Genomic DNA, 25377 nt, shown 5'->3' on the forward strand with positions numbered 1-25377 from the left:
GGAGTTACTCTTACCCGTAATTATAATCATCAGGCAGCGGATACGGGAACTGCTTACGTGGCATCAGAAAGAAGGTGCGTAGCAAGTGTATGACGCTGCAGCAGGAGATGAACAGGAAGCTGGCCTGCAATGGGACGCCACTCTCATAGAGTATCTGCAACAAAAGACGGCACATTACATCTGGAGACATGGCACCACGAGACGCCAAGTAATGTTCTACCTCTAGAATGAAGGCTACACGTGGAAAGAGAGAGGAGACAATGTCAGGACTAAAGGACTACAGTAAGCTACAGGGCCCCCCATAATGTCTGGGGCAAAGACATATTTTCTTCTTGATTTGCCCCTCTGCTCTGCTGTTTTTCTTGGAATGCGGTGTTCTTCTTCCGCCATGCAAAGCGCTTTTTGTTCTGACCAAATAACTCCATTTTTGTCTCATCAGTCCAAAGCACTTTGTTCCAAAATGAATCTGGCTTGTCTAAATGAGCATTTGCATACAACAAGCGACTTTGTTTGTGGCGTGAGTGCAGACAGGGCTTCTTTCTCATCACCCTGCCATAAAGATGTTCTTTGTGCAAATTGCACTGAATTGTAGAACGATGTACAGATACACCATCTGCAGCAAGATGTTCTTACAGGTCTTTGGAGGTGATCTGTGGTTGTCTGTCACCATTCTCATAATCCTGTGCATATGCTGCTCCTGGATTTTTCTTGGCCTGCCAGACCTGCTGGGTTTAACAGCAACTGTGCCTGTGGCCTTCCATTTCCTGATTCCATTCCTTACACTTGAAACTGACAGTTTAAACCTCTGAGAGAGCTTTTTGTAGCCTTCCCCTAAACCAGTGGTTCTTAAACTGTGGAGTAACAAAAAAGGGGGCACGAATGTTGCCATATGTGGCATAATTTTGCTATTTGTAGGAAAATTTTAAACTTGTAGCGGTGTATCGGCAGCAAAAAATATAAGAATAAATTTTATTAGGGTTTCAAAAAAACGTTAGGGGGGAACGATTAATACTGTTATGAAAACTCAGATTGCAAATACTTAACGGTTGAGAAACGCTGCCCTAAACCATAATACTGGACAATCTTTGTTTTCAGATCTTTGGCGAGTTGCTTTGAGGATTCCATGCTGTCACTCATCAAAGGAGAGACAAAGGGAAGCACAACTTGCAACTGACCACCTTAAATCCCTTTATATCTCATGAGTGGACACACCTGTCTATGAAGTTCAAGGCGTAACGAGCTCATCCAACCAATTTGGTGTTGCAAGTAATCAGCATTAAGCAGTGACAGGCATTCAAATCAGCAAAATTACAAGGGGACCCACATTTGTGCACAGCCAGTTTTTCACATTTGATTTAATTTCATACAACTAAATACTGCGTCACTAAAAATCTTTGTTCAGAAAACACCGCAGTACTCAGATGTTCCTAGGAAATGAAAGACATACCACTGTTATATATACAGTGCATCCAGAAAGTATTCACAGCGCATCACTTTTTCCACATTTTGTTATGTTACAGCCTTATTCCAAAATGGATTAAATTCATTTTTTTCCTCAGAATTCTACACACAACACCCCATAATGACAACGTGAAAAAAGTTTACTTGAGGTTTTTGCAAATTTATTAAAAATAAAAAAACTGAGAACGCACATGTACATAAGTATTCACAGCCTTTGCCATGAAGCTCAAAATGGAGCTCAGGTGCATCCTGTTTCCCCTGATCATCCTTGAGATGTTTCTGCAGCTTCATTGGAGTCCACCTGTGGTAAATTCAGTTGATTGGACATGATTTGGAAAGGCACACACCTGTCCATATAAGGTCCCACAGTTGACAGTTCATGTCAGAGCACAAACCAAGCATGAAGTCAAAGGAGTTGTCTGTAGACCTCCGAGACAGGATTGTCTCGAGGCACAAATCTGGGGAAGGTTACAGAAAAATTTCTGCTGCTTTGAAGGTCCCAATGAACACAGTGGCCTCCATCATCCGTAAGTGGAAGAAGTTCGAAACCACCAGGACTCTTCCTAGAGCTGGCTGGCCATCTAAACTGAGCGATTGGGGGAGAAGGGCCTTAGTCAGGGAGGTGGCCAAGAACCCAATGGTCACTCTGTCAGAGCTTCAGAGGTCCTCTGTGGAGAGGGGTAGAAACTTCCAGAAGGACAACCATCTCTGCAGCAATCCACCAATCAGGCCTGTATGGTAGAGAGGACAGACAGAAGCCACTCCTTAGTAAAAGGCACACGGCAGCCCACCTGGAGTTTGCCAAAAGGCACCTGAAGGACTCTCAGACCATGAGAAAGAAAATTCTCTGGTCTGATGAGACAAAGATTGAACTCTTTGGTGTGAATGCCAGACGTCACGTTTGGTGGAAACTTGGCACCATCCCTACAGTGAAGCATGGTGGTGGCAGCATCATGCTGTGGGAAATTTTTTCAGCGACAGGAACTGGGAGACTAGTCAGGATAAAGGGAAAGATGACTGAAGCAACAAACAGAGACATCCTGGATGAAAACCTGCTCCAGAGCGCTCTTGACCTCAGACTGGGGCGACGGTTCATCTTACAGGAGGACAACGACCCTAAGCACACAGCCAAGATATCAAAGAAATGGCTTCAGGACAACTCTGTGAATGTCCTTGGGTGGCCCAGCCAGAGCCCAGACTTGAATCACATTGAACATCTCTGGAGAGATCTTAAAATGGCTGTGCACCGACGCTTCCCATCCAACCTGATGGAGCTTGAGAGGTGCTGCAAAGAGGAATGGGCGAAACTGGCCAAGGATAGGTGTGCCAAGCTTGTGGCATCATATTCAACAAGACTTGAGGCTGTAATTGCTGCCAAAGGTGCACCGACAAAGTATTGAGCAAAGGCTGTGAATACTTATGGACATGGGATTTCTCAGTTTTTTTTATTTTTAATAAATTTGCAAAAACCTCAAGTAAACTTTTTTCACGTTGTCATTATGGGGTGTTGTGTGTAGAATTCTGAGGAAAAAAATGAATTGAATCCATTTTGGAATAAGGCTGTAACATAACAAAATGTGCAAAAAGTGATGTGCTGTGAATACTTTCCGGATGCACTGTATATATATATTGCTTTTGATTTGTCATTCTGGATTTCTTAATGAGAAAAAAATGAATGTAAATGATTTTGAAACAAAGCTGCAACGTAACGATAAGTGAAGGGTCTGAAGGGTGTGTGAAGATACTGTAGTTCTACAAATCAAAGGAAAACAATCAAACTGCCATTTGTGTTGAAGTCAAAACCTAAATGATGATTTCTGTGCACTACCATTATGGCACAGTGACGTCACTAACTACACACGCCCATGTGACACCTAACAGTGCTGACCCTAACCTTAGTGCCGCCTTCCACCTAACCAGCAGCATACGTTGTTACCATAAACATTACGGCCACCGCCATGAAAAATAAAATGTCTTCTATAACAAGTGAAATGGAAATCAATGATATAATCAGAACACACAAAAATGTTACAAACATAATTAAGAATGTAGTAGTTACGACCCTGCTGCTGTGAGGTGGCACTGCTGCCAGTGGGCTGCCTGAACTTTATTTCTCCACTACGAGTTTACTTCTTCATGGCTTACAACAGAAGCTAAAACGTTTCATTGACATTCCTGTCCAAGATTTACCTTGACAATGAGAAGAATGGCCGAGGAGGAATCAAAAGCTCCATTATACAGGGTAATAATGGTAGATCGATGATTTCCAAATAAATTTCCAACCTGAAAGAAACAAAGCAAAAACCCCAGGTCAGCTTTATGTGAGAGGACACCCAGATATGGCAAGCTGGTGATCATCAATTCATCCACAAACTAATCGTTCTTAATCCTGGGAAGGGTCGTGGTGGCAAGGCACACTCTCCAATTCTCCCCTGTGCCCAACCAGTCCTGAAGAAGGCCCACTCAAATGTGCCCACCATCAGATTCCCTTGCTCTTGCTTATCATTTGAGATCCACCAGACTGCCGCCATTGGATAAGGTGGCACCGATTCACCCAAAACCAGTGAAGTGCCCAGGCACCCCTCTTAAAAACACCTGCATGCAGCCCGTGATGCCCCGGCGCTCCCAGCCATGAGCACCGTAAGTTCATGACCGAGATGGAGGCAAACACAACTTTCAAGAGCAAAACAGTCAACAGTGTTTATTAAAAACAAAAAATTAAAGGGTCTCAATGCTTTAACTAACAAATATAAATAAATTTCTAATAAAATCATACCCATAAAACAATATCTCCAGAGATACAATACATATGTAGAGAACTGAAACATGCCTCTCAGCCAGACCAGGGGTTGGCACTGTCACCTAATCAAATCTCCTTTTATCCCTCTGCAGACCAGCAGAAGAACCAACTAAATAGTGACGTCACCACAAAACCACCCTTCGGATGACATTTTCTGAGGACAACTTCCCTTTCAAGAACCCACCTACCAAAGATATCACTTCCTTTTCTGGCCACCCTGGACCACCTCCTTCCTGTCTCCACCATATAAATACTCCCGTTTGTACCTCTGTATGCAGTTCCTTTTTGAACTCGACCATAGCCACGTCTTTTCCTTTGCTACATTTTCAGTAAACAGGGTGGCCGTCCCCAAACCTTTTTGTGTCTCCTGCTCTCCTTTTTTACAAAGAAAACAGGACATTGTATACTGGTACAAATCCTTTCTGCATAACGATTTGCCACTTTCATCAGTACCCACAAACCCTCCACTCAGCAGACTGAGATTATCGCACTGTCAACTTCATCACCAAGACCTTAATAATCTCCTCCAGCTCTGCCCTGTTCACATCAATGCCACAATGCTCTGGATTCTGTCCCGCACACCATTCCCCCTTCCTGCAGCGACTTTCCTCCATTCTTCTCTGCTCTCTCTGTTTTGTGACAAGGAGTCCCATAGCACGTAGGTCTCCAAAGCACTTCAAAAATGCTTCCTAGAGGGGGAAATCCTGTCAAAAACCCTGGCTAAATACAAAAAGGACCTTGTAGAATCCTCACAAATAAACCATTCTTCACAAAAAAAGATCTTAAATAACAGTGAAGCTCCGTGAGACACAAAGGCAATAGGATTTGCCCAAAACAATAAGACAATCCAATACAACCAACAGTCCCAATATGAAATAGCAAGCATAGTCAAAAAGTGACAAAAATCCAGTAAGCACATAAAATTCTCAAAAGGAGTAAGAACTAAACACTCCAAAACATATTCAAAATGAACCCCCTGAAACTGTGAAAGTCCCTTTGGATTTAGAGTGAGAAGGGCTGAAACATAAGAAAGGCAGCTTACAGTACATAGCAAAATTCAGACATGAGCATCAGCAGGCTTTACACCATAGGAACCAAGTTACCCAAACAATTCTCTAAAATTTCAGTAATTATTTACCGCTCTGATGCTGATTTTCTGATCATAAAATAGGTCATTACGATAGCAATTGACAAGATGAATTCATAATTAATTGCAGAATTACGGTTTTTGAGAATGCCTCTTTATCTTGCACGATTTGGCTCAAAAATTTATCAGCACATCATCATCTCATAACAGGCTTACGTTTCAAGTTTGGTCATTTACCCTCCAGACGTTTTAGCTTTAGAACGTCCTCAAGAAATTGTGACACACGCACGCACCCATCATCGAGATATCATTGTTTTCGGTATCGGGGAACCCTAAAACAAGATCTGTCAAAAACCGGAGATCGAAATTTTTGATGAATCTTAAGTTTTTGCTCCTTCCCCATAGATCAGTGAAAGGGCAACCTTTTTCGAGTTGCGGCGCACTAAGTCCAAAAATTTTCTTTCGCGGCGCACCTGAGGGACTGCCCATAAATAAAGTCGTGACGACACAATCTATGGACAATCGCCAATAAAAACAGTTAATTTTACAAGTTTGAAAGACATTTTATTAATAAAGGAGTCAAAGGATAAATCTTAAATTTAATTAATGTGAACGTTGAGATTGATGCGAGGATCAATTTTCGAAAGACAGACGCGCATTTCCTTGTCGATCATTTGAAGTCTCTCGCGTTTCTTAGACTTCATTTCCGTAAGTGTTGAAAAACCTTGCTCACAGAGATAAGAGCTTCCAGTGAGCGAGATCTTCTAACGACGAGACTTTTTAAGTCTCACGAGATGTGTTTTTGACACCGCTGGTGTTGCTATTATGATGAATGGTGAACATAACTTGCATTCAAAATAAATACATTCGTTTATTCAACAATCTGATTAACCGTTATCTGTTTTTCCAACATAAAATATATTTTTTTAAACATTATCTTTTTCATCAACCAAAAGTTCAAAAACACTAGCAATTTTAAATATTTTACAAAAGTTTTCGCGGCGCCCCTAGAAAATTCCATGGTGGCGCACCGGTTGCCCGACAGTGCCATAGATGATAGGTTATGATGGGGAAGGGTGCAAAGCAAAAACGAATGAAGCACATTATCAATATATGAACAATAGAGACATAAAACCTGAATTTGAAACCATCCAAAGAAACATGAAAATTTGGGTAATTCAGCAATTTCGATTTTATATGACAAAATTCATCTGTCTTGATTTCCACCGATCCACGGATCTCCACGACCGCCACCGGTCCCACTCCCTCACATAGCTCAGTAGAGCCGCTGTCGTCCGTCCAGACACTCTTGAGAGGCATACTCCTCTAACTATTCTCTTTTGTTTGTTTTCCTTGCTTCCTCAGCATTTACTCTGCCCAATTTATAATATGACAAACGCAGCTGATTCTGGTTAATTACGCGGCACTTCCATCGCAATTAACTAATTCAAGCGATCGTACACACTCACGTCTGAGCTGCCTTTCAATTGCAGTCAAACCACCGGAACGTGCAGTAAAATCAACGCATAACTTAACCAACTGACCCATCCCATGACATGACCTGTCACACAGCCCCTTTATAATTTTATTTTGGTCATAGTATCCTAAAATGAAGCAAATATCCCTAAAAACAATAGGCCTTTGTTTTGTTTTATCAGGGCAGTTAAGTTGAACCCATCCATTCTCCAAATTTCCCTTTCAAGGTCATCAGGGCCTGCAGCTGACTCCAACAGCATAAGGGGTATGCCAATCCTGACCAAGAAGAACTTTGTCATATGGGAAGAAAACTGGAATAATGAGGGAAAAGACCGTGAACAGGACCATAGCACTGTGAGCTGGAAGCATATCCTCAAAACAAGCAATATAAAAATGCTTATTAGAGGGGAAAATCCTGTCAAAAACCCTGGCTAGACACAAAATCAGCCTTGTAGAATCCTTAAATATAAAAGATTTATTCAAAAAAAAAAAAAGATCCTCAAAAACAATGAAGACCCGTGAGACACAAAGACAATAGGATTTGTCCAAAACAATAAGACAACCTGATACAACCAACAGCCCCAATATGAAATCTCAAGAAGAGTCGAAAAAAGTGTCAAAAATTCAGTAAGCATGTAAAATTCACAAAAATGTACCACAACTCAACATTCCTAAGTGCATTCAAAATGAACCACTAAGGAGCTTGAAAGACCCCTCGGATTTAGAGGGTGCAGGCCCGAGGGCACATGGAACATAACGAAGGCAGCTTACATCCAGAGACAAAATCAAAAATAAAGAGCGGTGCACGTAAGGCGCGTAATCCATAAATGAACAAAAGAGACATAAAACTTGAATTCGAACCTCCCATCCACCACCATTTCCACCATTCCATGATCTCCATGACTGCCACAGGACAGTCCCTGGTATCCATAAAACAAGGTCTAGCTGTTCATCTCAGCCTGAATAAAATGACAACTCGGCTGTAAGCAACACAAACAGGTGCTCTTGCCAAGCCTGGATTAAGAACCCCTACAGGTCCCTGGGTGACTTCGCTCCTTAGCAGAAAGATGATCATAATTTTAACAATGGATACCCGATAGTTCAATGCTGCACAGTATTTCACATTTGTTTGGCACCTGGAGGCTCGATTGTCTCATTGAGTGGAGATCCCTTTTGGCTAAAACATTATTTCATCCAACTTTCCTTTTCTTCCTTTTGGCGTGCAGAGACTCCATCTTAACATTGCCCCCTAGGCCCAGAGACTCTGTCGTCTCATTTAGTCGGGGTTGGCGAAAAATCTCCTTGCCGTCACAGGCCCCTGGGCATGTCGCTCAGGATACCCAGATGGCAGATCCACAAGCTTTCTGCTCCTCAAGTGAGCCCTCTGGAGCAACGGATATTTCCCATGGAGCGGTCCATGGGGCTCCCCAGTGTTACGACTCAGAAGCAAACGGACGCCCTGTAATCCTCGCTGCCCAACATGGCAGCATAAGCGTGAGATGACACAACAAAAAAGGCTGGCGTGAAGACTCGATTGGAGTTGTAGGCCTTCATCCCCATCCCATCCTCCTTTGACACTTATGGCAGATCTCACCTGTATGTTGGTCAACAGGAACAAAATTCCTCCGACTGCCAGGAAGGAGAGTGCTGGGAAAAGGATCATTGCAGCAGCTGAAAAGAGAAGACGGGGAAAGTCGTCTTTAATGTGCGAGTAATTGCCAAGTAAGATAAAAGAGAGAATTAAACAGAAAACTATTTGTTTACGTATTCATGGGTCCATCTACACCAGGGGTGTCCACCTCCAGTCCTGGAGGGCTGCAGTGGCTACAGGTTTTCATTCTAACCCTTTTCCTAATCAGCGAGCAGTTTTCATTGCTAATTAACTCCTTTCCCTTTCCTTTTAATAGTCCTGTTTTTAAGGATCCAGTCCTCTGAATTGATTTGTTTCTTCATTAAATGGCAGACAAACAGAAATGAGATGTGAAACAAGCCAACAGAGGAACGTCAAACTCCAGTCAATTTCACTCCAACCAGTTTCTTAATGAGAAGCCAATTCTTACTGTTAATTAAAGCCGTTATTGAATATCATGACGTGTTGCTGTTCTCATTCTGCCACAGCGGACTGTTGATTTTGTTTTTTCTAAGACCACCATCCAGATGTTTTGCTGACCTGAGCAGACCAACATGACCGAGACCTTTATCTTTCTTTATTTTCAGGTTAGCTGGTCATGTGGCGGCTCATTTTGTTGTCTCGTTATTGTTTGGCTGTGTGAGACTTTCCTGGACACCACCAGTCAGAAACCACATCTTCGTAAAATTCACACGTTTGTTAAAGCTAAATAAACAGAGGATTACAGTCCCAAACACAAGCACAGTGCACTCCGCACTAATCACCTCTATTCAGACTTCTCTCTCTCTCAGTCCTTGGCCGCCTTTCTTCTCCAGCCCGGGAGCTTTGTCCTGCTCCCACTCCCGACTCAAGCTCCCCGACTGTAGGAAGGCGGCCCCATCTATTCCCGCCCGGATGTGCTCCAGGTGTCTGATGACGTCTTTCCGGCAGCACTTCCTGGTGTGGCGGAAGTGCTGCCCTTTGCACCGGAAGCACTCTGGGTGTCCCTGGCAGGTTCTTCCGCCATCTTGCCGAGTGTGGCGGAAGTAACTATTTCCAGGTTTCACGAGGTTTAAAGCGCCCCCTGGCAGTGGCCACGGGTTCCAGTGAGTTGGAATGTCTCTCCTCCTCTCCTGTGGTCACCTTCCAGTCCTTCTAGGCGTCCCGGCCGGGTCAGAACCCCAGCCATCTGTGACAGCTGCTAATTAACTCTTTCAGGGCGGATGTGGACTTTTGTCAACAGGAGGTGCTGATGGCAGTAATCAACTGTAAACTGTGACAAACGTCGCTGTTATGTTTTTGTTCCAGTCTGTTTGCTAGAAGGAATGTTAGCTGCGTTGGTTTGACCGAGATTCCCTGCGCTTGCACGAGTGGCAAGGAGGAAACAACAGCAAAAATGGCATCAACGTCTGGCGAGAGATGGAAGCGAATGTGTACAGCTAAATACTCCATGGACGACGTTTTGCATATTATCGCTGAATTGGGCTCTGACTTGTCGGACTCCGATGTTGATCGAAAGTGAATGTGAGGTTACCGGCATCAGCTGATCAATCCCCGAGCTGATTGTGGTGCTGAGCAGGTTAGTGCAGCTGACGCGCCTGCAACAATGTTTCACAAGAGGTACAAACCAGAGTGCATTGCACTGCGCCCCACATGAAGACCGCCACACGAGACAGCGAGCTGGCATCGACAGCATGAAGCAACTGATGTTTATTGTTGATTTATGTGTGAATCCATTGCTTGGTGTGCTTTTCAAAAAACTGCGTTTTTTAGAAGAAAATATTCAGCCCTCATAGAGTTAAGGAAAAAGAGACAACTAAGGGGGGTCTGAGTCACGTCAATAAAAACTTAAGGCAAAACAAGTTTAATCAGCAGCAAAAACGGCTCACTAATCAAGAAGAGGGTTAGAATGAAAACCTGCAGCCACTGCGGCCCACCAGGACCGGAGGTGGACACCCCTTTCAAAATCCAGTTCCAGGTCACACATGCCAGAGAGCTTATCGAGGCAACCAGCTCTGGATGTGATGTCGGACCACTGCTGTTCTTCAAATGTGAGATTTGTGTAAACTCTTTTACTACTCAAGATTACCTGCAGAAAGTCTTCAGGCCCCTTCACTTCCTGTGCACTTTATTGCGTTGCAGAGTTCATTTAAATTTGCCATTTTCCCCCCAACAATCTACACTCAATAACCCATAATCATGAAGCAAAAATGTGGTTCTCAAAAAGGTGTGTAGTTTATTAAAAATCCAAAACTGAACTCTCTCTGCCACTGAAGTATTCAGCGCCTTTGTTGCTGCACTCTGTGTTGTGCTCAGGTGCCTCCTGCTTGCTTTAATTCTCCTTGAGATGTTTCTAGAACTTGAGTGGAGTCCACCTGCGGCAAACCGAGTTGATCGGCCACCACTTAGAAAGGCACATACACACATTTTTGTATAGAAGGTCCCACAATTCACTCCACATGTCAGCACAAAGAACCAAGCCATGAAGTCCAAGGGAATCTCTGTAGACCACCGTCATCAAATTGTGGGGGAGGCGCAGATCAGGGCAAAGAGGGAAAACCTTCGAAAAGCGTTGGGTGTTCCCTGGAGAGCAGAGGCCTCAATATTTGTAAAATGAAGAAGTTTGGAACCACCAGGATTCTTCCTAGAGTTGCTCTTCTGGCCAAATTGAGCAACCAGGCATGTATGGTCTTGGTTAGGGAGGTGACCAAGACCCCAGTGGTCACTCTGTGAAAGCTCTCAGAAATGTGTTCCTTTATGCACTTTTCTTGTATTTTTTCTGATACTTGTGGATGAGAGGACAGAATGTCACCACCTGACCCACACGATTGATGCACCCTTTGTGTATTGCAGGGGACTTCCACATTATCCCCCGACACAAACATCGACAGCTGCCGCCTTGTGAACAGTGCTTCAGGGGGCTAACATCTTTCTTGTCCTTGTACTTGATTGCAATCATTTTGCTGCGCAGCTACTGTCACACCACGGTGAACCTCCATGTGACCAAAGTCACCAGGTAAGTTGGTCGTACCAGTTTCACTCCCAGTGTGTCTGATGAGCACTATCACTTGATTCAAGCAACGGTTCAGGTTCAGTTTGCTCTAAAACTGGCTTTACATTTGCTGTTGTCTTTCTGTCTAAGGGTTCCGTCCCCTCTCCTGAATACTCATGACTTGCCATGGAGTTACCATGAAGTGTCAAAACGCATTTTTGCAGCATGATATTGTTTTATCCACTAGATGGCAGCAAAACACTGTCCTGTGAGATATTCGGGCTCAACACTGTAAAGAAGATCATCACACGTCACCCCGAGTCTGACTTGGGCTTAACTGTAATTACTTTGAATTCCAAGCCCGAGTTACACTTGGGGTTAACGCAAAGACAATTAAGTAAGGTTGATGTTGACTCATGAGAACCTCATCGATATCTCTAGTGAACAAGTGTTGGCCCTGGATAAAGCGATTCCCAGGACTGCTCTTATGGCTTCAATACATCTCAATGCTGGTCTTCCTCTAATCCGCCGACCTTCGAACATCCCAAGCACGATGTCTTTCTCTAATGAGGGGTTTCTTCACACGACATAAGTATGACGGACAAGGCCAAATCATTTGAATTTTCAGGGACACTTTAGCTTGGATCTCCTCTAAAACTGATCAATTCGTTATTGGGGTGGCCCACAGTATGCGTGACACTCTTTTGACACCATCACAGTTCAAAAGCGTCGACCAAGTCCTGTAGCAGGTGTGATCAAGACCTGTCGGAAACGCTTAGCTGCCATTATTGCTGCAAAAGACGGGGGGGACGGACACACACACATACACACACACACATCAAATACTAAAGGAAAAAGGTTCACATACTTTTTTTGCCACTCACAGAGAGATAATACTGGGAGAGATTTTCCTCAAAAAATAAATGACCAAGTATGATATTCTGGTCTCATTTGTTTAGCTGGGTTCTCCATAGCTACTTTTTGTATGAAAATCTGATGATGTTATGCAGGGATATGGAACACTCTGAAGGGCTCGCTAACTTTCAAACACTACTGGAATTAAGCAGACGCCAGGCACCTTCTGAAGTACCGTCAAGACTGGTGGATTTCCTCCCACATCTCCAAAGGTCAAGCACCTTAGTTTAAACTCACGTGACCTGGCATGCCCACCAAGCTTGGTAAATCCCTTCCACCCAAAGTAGCTCGGACTCTTCCTGCACATACCTGGATTCTCCAGCGTAAGAAATTCAACCAAAAAAATCCAACAACTTACCTGCAGAAGAAAAGGCAATCATCACAGTGGCCAAGGTGTAAAGGCTTCTGTGGAGAAAAAAAGACAACAGGACATTCAGTCTCGGTCTTGTGTTAGCATAAGGGCCTTGGATACCCCAATTTAATTATGTGCTGTGCCCCCATGACACCTTAGCGGGTGCCTAGCCTTCGACGACGAGTGCTTGCGATGGTCCAGGTCAGCTCCACACCCCCCTGGTTACCTCTAGGAGCCTCGATAGGAGCCGGACAAGTGAGGACAAACAGAGGCACCAGGGGGTTGGTGCAGAAGAGCCAAGGGCTTTCACTAAAAGAGCTTCAATGCATAATCCATAAAAGCAAAGTGAAATGTTGAGGTTAAAATCCAACAAATAAGCCAATAAAAACGGGGTTCAAATCCTCAGGCAGAATCCGTCCTTTATAAAATCCACGAGCCACGTCAACAAAAGTCATCTCCTTCCGCTTACCCTAGATGGGATTCACAGTGGCCAGAGGAGACGTCAACAAGTCAAACTCATCTGGCTCGGGTCCCTTGGTAGCCCCAGGCTCCTGGCAGGGCACAGTACCTGGTGGATTTTAGGAGGCCCAGACCCCTCATAGACCCAGTGATCATCAAAGGTGACTGTGTGCAGATGGTGCAGACCTATAAATATCTGGGAGTGCAGCTGGATGATAAATTAGACTGGACTGCCAATACTGATGCGCAGTGCAAGAAAGGACAGAGCCGACTATACTTCCTTAGAAGGCTGGCGTCCTTCAACATCTGCAATAAGATGCTGCAGATGTTCTATCAGACGGTTGTGGCGAGCGCCCTCTTCTATGCGGTGGTGTGCTGGGGCGGCAGCATTAAGAGGAAAGACGCCTCACGCCTGGACAAACTGGTAAGGAAGGCAGGCTCTATTGTAGGCACGGAGCTGGACAGTTTAACATCTGTGGCAGAGCGAGGGGCGCTGAGCAGACTCCTGTCAATCATGGAGAATCCACTGCATCCACTTAATAGTATCATCTCCAGACAGAGGAGCAGCTTCAGCGACAGACTGCTGTCACCGTCCTGCTCTACTGACAGATTGAGGAGATCGTTCCTCCCCCAAACTATGCGACTGTTTAATTCCATCCGGGGGGGTAAACGTTAACATTTAACATTATACATAGTTATTGTCTGTTTTTCACCTGCATTATTATCATTCTTTAATATTATTTATTGTATCAGTATGCTGCTGCTGAAGAATGTGAATTTCCCATTGGGATTAAGTATCTGTCTGTCTGTCTGTCTGTCTGTCTGTCTGTCTGTCTGTCTGTCTGTCTGTCTGTCTGTCTATCTATCTATCTATCTATCTATCTATCTATCTATCTATCTATCTATCTGTCTATTGAGCTTTGCCCCTGCTGATTCCTGCTGGCACTCCTCTGCCCTAACGTGGGAGCCCCGTCGGTGCGATTGGTCATTGCTGCACCCCAAAAATCGCTCACCCTGCCCCTAAAGCGCCGGCTTCAATTGGGGCCATCTCCTCGACCTCCTGCTTCCATTCGACACTCAGGGGCTCCCCTCCTCGAATCTGCCCCCCAACCCTCCCTGTCTCTCTCTGTTCCCTTAAACTCTACTCCTTCTTTTGTTTTGCTTCCTGCCTTTTTCTTGATCTGATCTGATCTTCCCCTTTCTACTGTGCAGGCTCCTTTTTGTACTGCCAGATGGTTGAATTTATTTGTGCCTGCTTATTTTGGAACTCAAATATTAAAAGAGGCAACTAGGTTGGTGCTCCATTATTACATTTGTGGACAGATTGTTCCTTTGGTCAATAACAATCTCTTCAACCTGGGCAGCCTTTATAATGGAAGAGCCATGACAAAGAGCGTACACAGAGCTGTATCAACTCCGGATTGCTAGATGGCAGCACCCCCTTGGGTTGCTACAGCACCATAAATTCCCACAGGGCACACTGGGAATTGGAGTTCCTCGACTCAGCCCTGTTGGGTTACATGGGTGCCACCTGAGGGTGCTGTGGGGACTGGGGAGTCCCATGGGGCTCCAGCCTTAACCAAGCGGTGGGGACACCAGATGTACTTCCGGGGATAACATAAAAGAAGCCCACTGAGTTCATTTCGAGAGCCACAGTCAGGAGGAGGGGGACAAAGCTTGTGAGGAAAAGTAGAGGAAGAAGAGAGCTGCTGAAGACAAAGAGAGAGAAGAAGCCCAAGAGTTGTTATGTACTGTTTATTTTTTACTTGTGTTAAGGTATTTGTACTGGTGGCTGTGGGGGAAAGCGTTTACAAAGGAAGAGTTTCCCACAATAAAAACTCTTTATTTCATTTTATAGCAGCATCTGAGCCTGTCCGTGTCGAATTTGGGGTGCTCAGTCCACAGTGAATAAGTAGTGTTTGCATTTGGGCGTAAGTTGAGAGTATTTGATGATCTTGTCACCTGTGGCTGTCGCTCTTGCATTCTGTATGGTGGGAGTGCGAGTGGCATGTCGACGAGCCACCGTATTATAAAGTCAGGTTTTACCTGCCATCGTTCTCCATCACTGAAGCCCCTCCAGTGTTTTGCCTTGTCTTTGTCATGCGCGCGTTGCTGCTGCTTTGCAGTAAGGAGACTGTGGAAGATTGTGGGTTCGCTTCCTGGTTCCTCCCTGTGTGGATAGCGCTTTGAGTACTGAGAAAAGCGCTATATAAATGTAATGAATTATTATTATTATTATTATTATTATTCTGCGGTGGGTTGGCACCCTGCCCAGGATTGGTTCCTGCCTTGTGCCCTGTGTTGGCTGGGATTGGCTCCAGCAGACCCCCGTGACCCTGTGTTCGGATTCAGCGGGTTGGAAAATGGATGGATGGATGGATGGATGGATTATTATTATTATTATTATTATTATTATATCCCACTCTTGATGCTCAGCAGATGCTGCTGCTCTTCTTTTTCTTCTTCTTCCTATGAGCAATGCACTTCACGCTCAGCAGATGTCACCGCCGGACACCGCCATTCTTTTCCTTCCTGCCATGTCACACCATTCAAGCAGTTTGCTGTAAGAAAGACAATGAACCTTGATAGCTTCACCGAGGCTGCAGCTACCCAGATTTCCTTGCTTCACCAGTATGTATCACGTCATAAGCTTTCGAGTGAGGCCAAGAAGCTTTCGATCTAGCTCCAGTAATTTGTGAATAATCGCGTGACAGAGGGACACAACCTTTCACATTTTAAATATGTACAAGCCTGTGGTAGGCTGGCGCCCTACCCGGAGTTTGTGTCCTGCCTTGCGCCCAGTGTTGGGTGGGATTGGCTCCAGCAGACCCCCGTGACCCTGTAGTCCGGAAATAGCGGGTTGGATAATGGATGGCGCAGTGGGTAGCGCTGCTGCCTCGCAGTTGGGAGATCTGGGGACCTGGGTTCGATTCCCGGGTCCTCCCTGCGTGGAGTTTGCATGTTCTCCCCGTGTCTGCGTGGGTTTCCTCCGGGCGCTCCGGTTTCCTCCCACAGTCCAAAGACATGCAGGTTAGGTGGATTGGCGATTCTAAATTGGCCCTAGTGTGTGCTTGGTGTGTGGGTGTGTTTGTGTGTGTCCTGCGGTGGGTTGGCACCCTGCCCAGGATTGGTTCCTGCCTTGTGCCCTGTGTTGGCTGGGATTGGCTCCAGCAGACCCCCGTGACCCTGTGTTCGGATTCAGCGGGTTGGGAAATGGATGGATATGTACAAACTGTCCCCCACAGCTCTGCCCACATAGAAGTGAAACAGGACAGCGAAGAGGACCCTGCCCGGCTCCCCACTCCTGACGTCATGCTTATCCCTCCCCTCGGCCCGCAGCCTCTGTCTCGGATTAGCGCGAATATATCATTCCTGCAGGTGAACTATGATACTTAGCATGATGAAGAGTAGTCACAAAGTCAACCGGAATGTTCAAGCAAGTTCTAGAAAAAAACTCGATCTAAATCCGTTAAGTAGTTCTCTTGTGAAAAGCAGACAGATGGACGGACGGACGTTGGATTTTATATAGAGAGACGTAAATATACTTAGGGGCTCTTTGATTTCTTTTATTTCAGGCTATTGCCACCACTGGCGGTGTTCCCCCTTTGGAATAATTCGGACAGAGCAGCTCAACTTTAGTCGCTTTAGCAGAACAGAAGCCATCTTCCGGCTATTTCAAGGTGACAAAGCAGGGTAATATCCAAGTACATCCATGTAAAAACTGAGTTTGTCAATGATTCTCTGGCAGGCAATCTATAGGGAGATTGAGGAGGAGGTTCCGGAGCAGGGCCTGTGGGATGCGATGTCACTGAGCCGTCTTTGAAGCCCTTTCCCTGGATGCCGGCGTGCTCACCACACCAGGATGTCGTAACAAACAATCCTCCTCTTTTTAAATGTAAAGGATCTCCTTCCCATTTACATTGTTTAGACCGAGAAAATTCTCCCGCTACGTCTCTTTACTTTACGTTGGGCGAGTTTGTGACAAGTCACTGCGGATGTCACCTTAAATTTTAATGCATGGAAATGATCTGCTGGATTAATAGGACGCGGTGAGAAATTGGAAAGGGTGTTACAATTTAAATGGTAAGGAGAAGTGGTGAAAAAATGAAACATGATGAAAAATCCATTATCTATCCGTCCATTTTTTCAAACAACCTTATGGAATTGAATAGAAGCTGGGAGTCACATCTTCAATAACAGCTGCAGGGCAGGAGCAAACCCTGAATGGTCCATCACAGATAGCGATGAGTGGGACGATTTTGCAAAACGTTTTCCTAAATAAATGGTGTTTCACAACCAGCAAAATTCACCTTAAAAAGGACGTACTGGATGGGAAGGACATCTTGACTAAAGATTCTTTATTCGTCACGTACATGGATAAGGAATCTTGAACCATCTTAGTCAAGATGTCCACCCATCCAGTATGCCTCAAGTTGAACTTCGCCAGATGGTTGGTCCCTGGATGTTATTATGAAAGGATGGAGACAATCAATGTACACACTGGCCAGGGTGGTTTCTGTTCCCTTTTCCATTCTGGAAGAAGATATAATGGACAGACTGAGGGAGGAGGCCTACCAAGAACCGTACAAGTGGTGGCATTGCTCCTCCGGGCCCAGTTTTGACACCTGTAGGGTTGCATGGGACTTGTAGTTAAGGAAGGCAGCCATGTTAGGGGTCCCTGAGTACCATCAGAGGGTACTCCCTCCGGGTACCCCCAATCCCCCCCCCCCCACCACCAATTTACAGGACGCAGAAGTGCTTTCTGGATGCAATAGTGGGGTTATACTCTTGGGGTCCAGCATGAAAAGCAGCTGCCTCACCTCCCCTCACTGTTAGATGGAGTCAGGAGGTGGTGGGCAAAGGTGGAGGGTTTGGAGAAAAGGAAGAGAGAAAGAATTGTGCTGACTGACAGAGAAAGTAAACCTGTAAAGGCATTACTGTGAATAAAAAGGTCTTTTGAACTCAGATTGGTGCCTAGGCTGTTCTGTCTGAGGTTTGGAGCTCAAAAGGTGACTGCCATGAGTATTTTCATCTCATCTGCAGCCTTCTTCTCCATGGGCAAAAAGCATGGCACAAGTGGAAAGGAGGATGCAGATCCTCATGTGACGTCACCCCCATGCACTGCACTGATTCTACTTCACGGGCGAAATCCGCTGGCTTGGTCTAATCAAGCGGTGGCCCGGGTGTGCAGGCAGGCCATGCAGAAAGCCAAAGGGAATATCAAGGAAGCGGCAGCATGGAAGGGCAATGCAGGAAACAGACAGCGGCCTTATCAACTGAACATCCCTTTAATCCATTGCTAATCATCTTAATACATAATTCGCCTGCCTCCTCACTCACTCACTCACTCACTCACTCACTCACTCACTCACTCACTCACTCACTCACTCACTCACTCACTCACTCACTCACTCACTCACTCACTCACTCACTCACGTCCGTCCGAAGCCAAATGTGCAGTCGCCTTCTGTGCAGCTGCCCGAAATACCTTAAGAGACTGACATCCAACCCCAACATCGCGGCAGGTGGAGGATTTACGGCCGCAAAAATTCAAAGAGAAAGGCGACTTCGATTAAAGCTCTAGAGGCCTGAAAGACGATTTCGACTACAGCTCAAGGCCTAATTACGCATTCTGATTCAATTACGCATTCATTCAATACACCTATATCAGGTTTGTGGTGCTTATACTTATTACCATTCCATATTGTACTGGAACATTCATCATTCAATATTATACTATAGGCCTGGAAAATTCATCAACTAACAGTACAGTAATGAGTAAAGCGGACTACAATCATTACAAAACAACTTCTTCGTCACTTATCATTTGTTCTTCATACACTGCTGACACAAACTCATGCCCGTTTCATCTTATGTTTTCGAAACGGGCTCTTTGTCTAGTAATGTTAATGATTTTGCTGTTACGTAATTGCGAAATGGCCTTCCAAACTAATTTTACAGGCAATTTTGCGAAAACAAAATCCGCCTATCGGCTCATCACTGTTCAGAGCTTCCTTGATTGTGCAGCTCACGGTGTGAAATGGAAAAGCACTTTCCATGTTTGGTTCCCCCCGTGTTGATGAAGTTGCTTCTTCATGACTGTGACATGACGGACGAGGCAGATGTGAGAAAGTTATGTCATGCTATGACATTAAGGCAATGGCCTATCTGCATAAATATCGGCCAGCTACGTGAGAAAATCCATATATCCATACAATATTTTGACTCTCATGTACACAACAGTGGCCTGGAGTCTCATACATAAAAAACAGAAAACCTTTAAGAAAGAGCTTCTCATCCAACGGGCAACGTGTGCCACTCAGGAGGCCCATTTACACTCGAGCGAGGCAAAGAGCAGACGTGGACGCGTATCGAGGATGCACACCCTGGTCAAGTTATAATTTAATTGTTCTGTGCTCTGCATCGCGCTGTTGCAGAATTGCCCATCCTTTACATATCGATCTGGCAGACATTTCCATTTCGGCCTGCGCAAACCCGGTTTGGCAGATTTCTCGCCATGAATGAATGGACATTTTGGCTATTGCTGTGGGTTATTAACCTTGGGATGTGTAGGTGCGGGCAGCGATGCTTCTCACAAGTGTTCCTCCAATGCTTGTTTTCATGTCTTGGACAAGTGTAGTCAGTATGAGAGAGTGTGAGAGCGATAACACCAAATTTAACACACCTGAGACCTTGTAACGCTAACAAGTCACATGACACCGGGGAGGGAAAATGGCTAATTGGGCACAACGTGGACATTTTTCACTTAGTGGTGTACTCACTTTTGTTGCCAGCGGTTTAGACATTAATGGCTGTGTATTGAGTTATTTTGAGGGGACAGCAAATTTACACTGTTATACAAGCTGGACACGGACTACTTGACATTGGAGCAAAGTGTTGTCCCATGAAAAGATATAATAAAATATTTACAAAAATGTCAGGGGTGTACTCACTTTTGTGAGATACTGTAAGTGGAGGTGAGGTGCGCTCCAAAACATGGCGACAGGTAGAGTGACTCAAATGGAGGCTAGCATGTGAGTGAGGAGGGCCCCATCCGGCACTCTGACGTCACGCATCCCCCCCCCCCACCTCGGCCCGCAGCCTCTGTCTCGGATTAGTGTGAATAAATCGCTCTTGCATGTGAACTATGATTCTTAGCGTGATGAGAGAAGTCGCAAAATCAACCGGAATGTTCAAGTAAATTCTAGAAAAAAAAACGTTACGTTGTTCTCTCGTGAAAAGCGGACAGACACACAAACCGACAGGCATACAGACAGACGAACGTTCGATTTTATATATATATATAGAAATATATAGTACCTGCCAAATAATATAAATAATATGTAAATAAATAGTATAGTACACGACACGTTTTTGGCCCTACTTCAGGTGTTCACACCTTTGCTTCCCCGGAAACTAGATTGTCAGAACTGTTAGTTCATTGTGTCATCATCCTTAACCACTGAGCAACCAAAGCCAAACTGACCAATCAGACTGCTCGGAGTGACACATGCACACACGCACGCACACACACACACACAGTTGTGTTTTATTGCACAGTAGACTGCACACAATAATATCCTGGGTTAGCTCCTGCCTTGCCCCCCATGCCGACAGAATAGGCTTTGGCTCCCCCCATAGCCCTGAAGTGGATTCGGTGGACCTGACGATGTTGCTCTCTGTTGTGCTCTGATGGAGTTTTTCACTGCAGTCCCTTAGCCAGCACAGAGCCCCGTGCATCTTTACGTTTTACACATCAAAAGCAGTAACCGGGAACTCAGCATTCACTTGAGGTCAATTAGCAGAGTCGAGCCACGCCTGGCAGACAAAGGAGCTTTGTCTCATTTTGCACGTCTGCCTCATTGTTTGTTTGTTTAAATTCATAATTCACTCCGGATGTCTTGCCGATTCAGTCAGAAGGCTTTGAACTGCCTGAAAAATAACTGTGTGAATGGCCTACTGAGGGCCTACGGTGGGAAACACTTGGGCCTTAAAATCCATGCGTCCCGTCATGAACGTGACCAGCTTATGGAGAGACTCCAAAACGACACGACCCCTGTGCTCTGTGGTGACGTCTGCCAGAGGTGCTGTATACTGCGTAACCAAATGCAAAGCAATGTCACCACAGTAACACGACTTTTTCGGCTGTTTCAAGACCCTGCAGTTCTGATATGACACTAGTCGAGGTCACTAGTCAGTCAAGTTCATTCAGGCAAAGAAACTGAAGACCTGCATTGCCTCTCCTTAAATGAACTGATCGTCTCAGAGTGGAACACCAAGTCAAGGATTAGCAGCACACAGCAGTCATTATAACATTGTCACAATACCAAGTGAACCACACGCATGATGAGGGAGGGTGTTTGGGGGGGGGGCTCAGCACATGGTGGCACAACAAAGACCGGTTACATGAATGTGCACGTCAAGGCGGATAAGGAGGGGAAGCCCTATGAACATTAGGGATGGCACTTTCAGAGGCCACCTTCCACTTTTATAAACACTGTGATGGTTGGAAGTTGGCATTCATTTTGAGAGACTGAATCTCCTAAAGAAGCACAAAATACACAAATGAATCAAGCCAACAATTTAATTTATATTTGTTCCTTGCCTTTTTCATTTTAAGTTCATTATAAGGCTGGGATGTCGGGGAGACCGCAATACTTCGCAATGCCTTGCCCTATTTGTCCCACAAAAGGCGCTAACACCTCCTAAAGCTGGGCCCACTCTACTGCACTTTCACTTCAAAATAGCATTTTGATTTTTTATAAATTTGCAAACCTTTCTGAAAACATATTATGGGGTATTAAGTGTAGATTGATGGGCACACTTGACTACTTAAAATAAAATCTACAACACAATAAAGTGTGCAGAAAAGTGAAGGGGTCTGAATCAATCACACTTGCATGGTTGTCATAAGCCCCTCCCATCCTGTTTATCATTAGCTCCTCCTTCCCCATCTATATTGCTCTTTAGCCCCACCCTCCTATTCCACCCCTAACACCCTGTCTACCTGTTATAAGCCCCTCCCTCTCTCTATATCATTAGCTTCTCCTTCCCCATGTCTCTCATTAGCCCCAGCCTCTGGTTCCACCCCTAACATCCTAGCTATCTGTCATAAGCTCCTCCCTCTCTCAGCATCACTAGCTCCACCTTCCCATTCTTTTTCCCATCAGCCCCACCCTCCCATTCGACCTCTAGCAAACTATCAGTCATAAGCTCCTCCCCCTCTCAGCACCATTAGCTCCGTCCCATTCTTTTTTCTCATTAGCCCCACACTCCTGTTCTTCCCCTGACACCCTGTCTATCTGTTATAAGGCCCCCCAAATTGTTTCATTAGCTCCCCCTTGCCCATTACTCTTATTATGCCCACCCTCCAGTTCCTCCCCTAACTACCTGTCTATCAATCATAAGTCCTGCCTTCTCTCAGCATCATTGGCTCCACCTTCCCATTCTTTTTCCCATCAGCCCCACCCTCCCGTTTGACCTCTAACAAGTTATCAGTCATAAGCCCCTCCCCCTCTCAGCACCATTAGCTCCTTCCCGTTCTTCTTCTCATCAGGCCCACCCTCCTGAACCACCCTTAACACCCCATCTACCGATCATAAGCCCCTCCCTCCCTCCCTCCCTCCATCTGTATCATTAGCTTCTCTTCCCCATGTCTCTAATTAGCCCCACCCCTAACACCCAATCCCGCTATCAGCATCATTAGCTCCACCATCCCATTCTTTTTCCCATCAGCCCCACCCTCCTATTCCACCCCTAACACACTGTCGATCTGTTATAAGCCCCTCCCTCTCTCTATATCATTAGCTTCTCCTTCCCCATGTCTCCCATTAGCCCCAGCCTCTGGTTCCACACATTACATCCTATCTATCTGTCATAACCTCCTCCTCTCTCAGCTTTACTTGCTCCACCATCCCATTCTTTTTCCCATCAGCCCCACCCTCCTATTCGACCTCTAACAATCAGTCATAAGCCCCTCCCCCTCTCAGCACCATTAGCTCCTTCCCATTCTTTTTCTCATCAGCCCCACCCTCCTGTACCACCCTTAACACCCCATCTACCGATCATAAGCCCCTCCCTCCCTCTGTATCATTAGCTTCTCTTCCCCGTGTCTCTAATTAGCCCCACCCCTAACACCCAATGCCGCTATCAGCATCATTAGCTCCACCTTCCCATTCTTTTTCTCATCAGCCCCACCCTCCTTTTCCACCCCAACACTCTATCTGTTATAAGCCCCTCCCTCTGTCTGTATCATTAGTTTCTCGTTCCACATGTCTCTAATTAGCCCCACCCTCTGGTTCTACCCACAGCACCCTGTCATAATCCCCTCCCTCTGTCAGCATCATTAGCTCCACCTTCCCATTCTTTTTCTCATTAGCCCCACCCTCTCGTTCCACTCCTGTCATAAGCCCCTCCCTCTCTCTGTATTATTAGCTGCTGCCCTCTTCTGTCAGTCTGTCCTTATTAATCAGACTTTACACTCCCAGGGAATTATTTCCTATGGCAGGACGTGTGGAACAAACTATCAAACCATGGAGTTGAAGCAGAAGCCTTGCGAACCTTTAACAAGGGTCCGGATGAGACACTGGGACAACTTAGCGATCAGCTACACAAAGAAGTCTGACGGACTTAATGGTCTCCTCTCATTCTCAGTTTTCTTTTGTTCTTATGTGGGAGCTTCTTTATGTGACGGCTGGTGTATCCATCACATCATTTAACACTTGTGACCGACTGGACCATGTCCATGGGTGAGGCTTCAGCCGCAAAATGACGAAAACAAAAAATTCTATCTCACATTATATACAGAGCATAAATTCACAATCTCGTGGAAAGTGCAAGTCCAGCACAAAGGCAATAAGAGGAACAGAGGAAGCGAAGCGTAAAACCCAACTGCCACATAAGAGAGGCCATTGAACACCCTCTTCAATTTACCGTACAGACCAGAACTAAAAGCGACATGTCAGGCTGGATAAAGTGGACTCTCTGAGGGTCTGTTCTGGTGTCCCCAGCGCTGTTACATTCGCACAATGAGCACATTTACACCGAGATAATCAAAACTGCTTGGCTGGAGCCGCAGACTGTGTTTGCTTCTTCCGTTTAACATCCTATGACTTCAGCCGAGTTTGATTTTGAGGTGGGGAAAAAATAAATAAATAAATAAAAGCTGCCCAGCTGATGCACACCATGGTGCGAGATGATTTCCACGTGTTCACCTCACACAGACATCCACCTGCTTTTGATTATTATTGGTGGTGTAACCAGGACTGTTGGCATTTCATTTGAACGTGGTGTTTGCCAACTCTGTTGCTTAATGTTTGTTTGCTAGCAAATCACCCACCTGATGGCCAAGGGTCACATCCAAACGAAGAGGCTGAGGTTCTGTTGATGAGAAGGGAAGATGAAGTCCAGCCTGTCCGGGGAGCTCAAACCCTCCAGGCATTGTGCTCGGGTGAAAGGCACAAAAGGCACAAGAACAACCACCACCACCACCGCCGACGCCACCTCCTGACTAAGTGCCACCCTCTGTGGTCCACCATGCATACCAAACAGTGAGTGACTGACGCCTGACTCACACACCATCTGCCATTAGCGTGATATAGCGCCACACAGTTAAATAAAGTCTAATGAGGACCTGTCCTACACGCTTAATAATGGGATCTGCACACGGAAGGTGGCCCCTAGTGACCCTCGCTAGCTCTACTCGGATGTGAATGGCCGGTCAGTTAATGTGACCTTCACAGACAGTTCACGGTTACCAAGGCCACACACGTTAAGGGCTTAAACCCTAAACAAGATCCACTTTTGTCTCCATTATTACAAACGGCTGTATAGAGGCCGAGGTCTCCTGCCCTGCGGTTATCTTCAATATATACAGTCAATTCTTGTTATCCAGGGGGGGTGACGTTCCGGGAAAGCCCTGCGGATATGGAAAACATGGATAATGAGTATCGATCAATGGACAAAATGAGGTAAGGTTGGGACAGGTTATGAGGCATGCCCCTCAGGCAAGTGATACCCCAGATGCCCACAGTCTTGGCAACTTCCTATTCCTACAAATTGTTTGAGAATGGGTTGACGACCAGGATGAAGAGTTCAGGGTGTTTCCAGATACCCCAAATCCAATGTCTGTGTCCCAAACATTATGGAGGGCACTGTATATGCTATCTATCTATCTATCTATCTATCTATCTATCTATCTATCTATCTATCTATCTATCTATCTATC

General features: G+C 45.5%; 1 protein-coding gene across 2 annotated transcripts in view; it reads right to left on the reverse strand.

Moving 5' to 3' along the window:
* The window catches only part of slc43a3a (solute carrier family 43 member 3a), a 79315-nt gene that overhangs the window by 27740 nt on the left and 26198 nt on the right, over nt 1-25377 (reverse strand). For both annotated transcript variants that reach the window (XM_028812240.2, XM_051932574.1), the window contains exons 4-7: nt 12699-12745; nt 8419-8495; nt 3652-3744; nt 15-154 (exon numbers count right to left, since the gene is read on the reverse strand). In XM_028812240.2, the coding sequence (XP_028668073.1) occupies nt 15-154; nt 3652-3744; nt 8419-8495; nt 12699-12745 (357 nt within the window). The remainder of the gene's footprint in view (nt 1-14; nt 155-3651; nt 3745-8418; nt 8496-12698; nt 12746-25377) is intronic.

This window comes from Erpetoichthys calabaricus, chromosome 10 (genome assembly GCF_900747795.2).
Source record: "Erpetoichthys calabaricus chromosome 10, fErpCal1.3, whole genome shotgun sequence".
NCBI classification, from domain to species: Eukaryota; Metazoa; Chordata; class Cladistia; order Polypteriformes; family Polypteridae; genus Erpetoichthys; species Erpetoichthys calabaricus.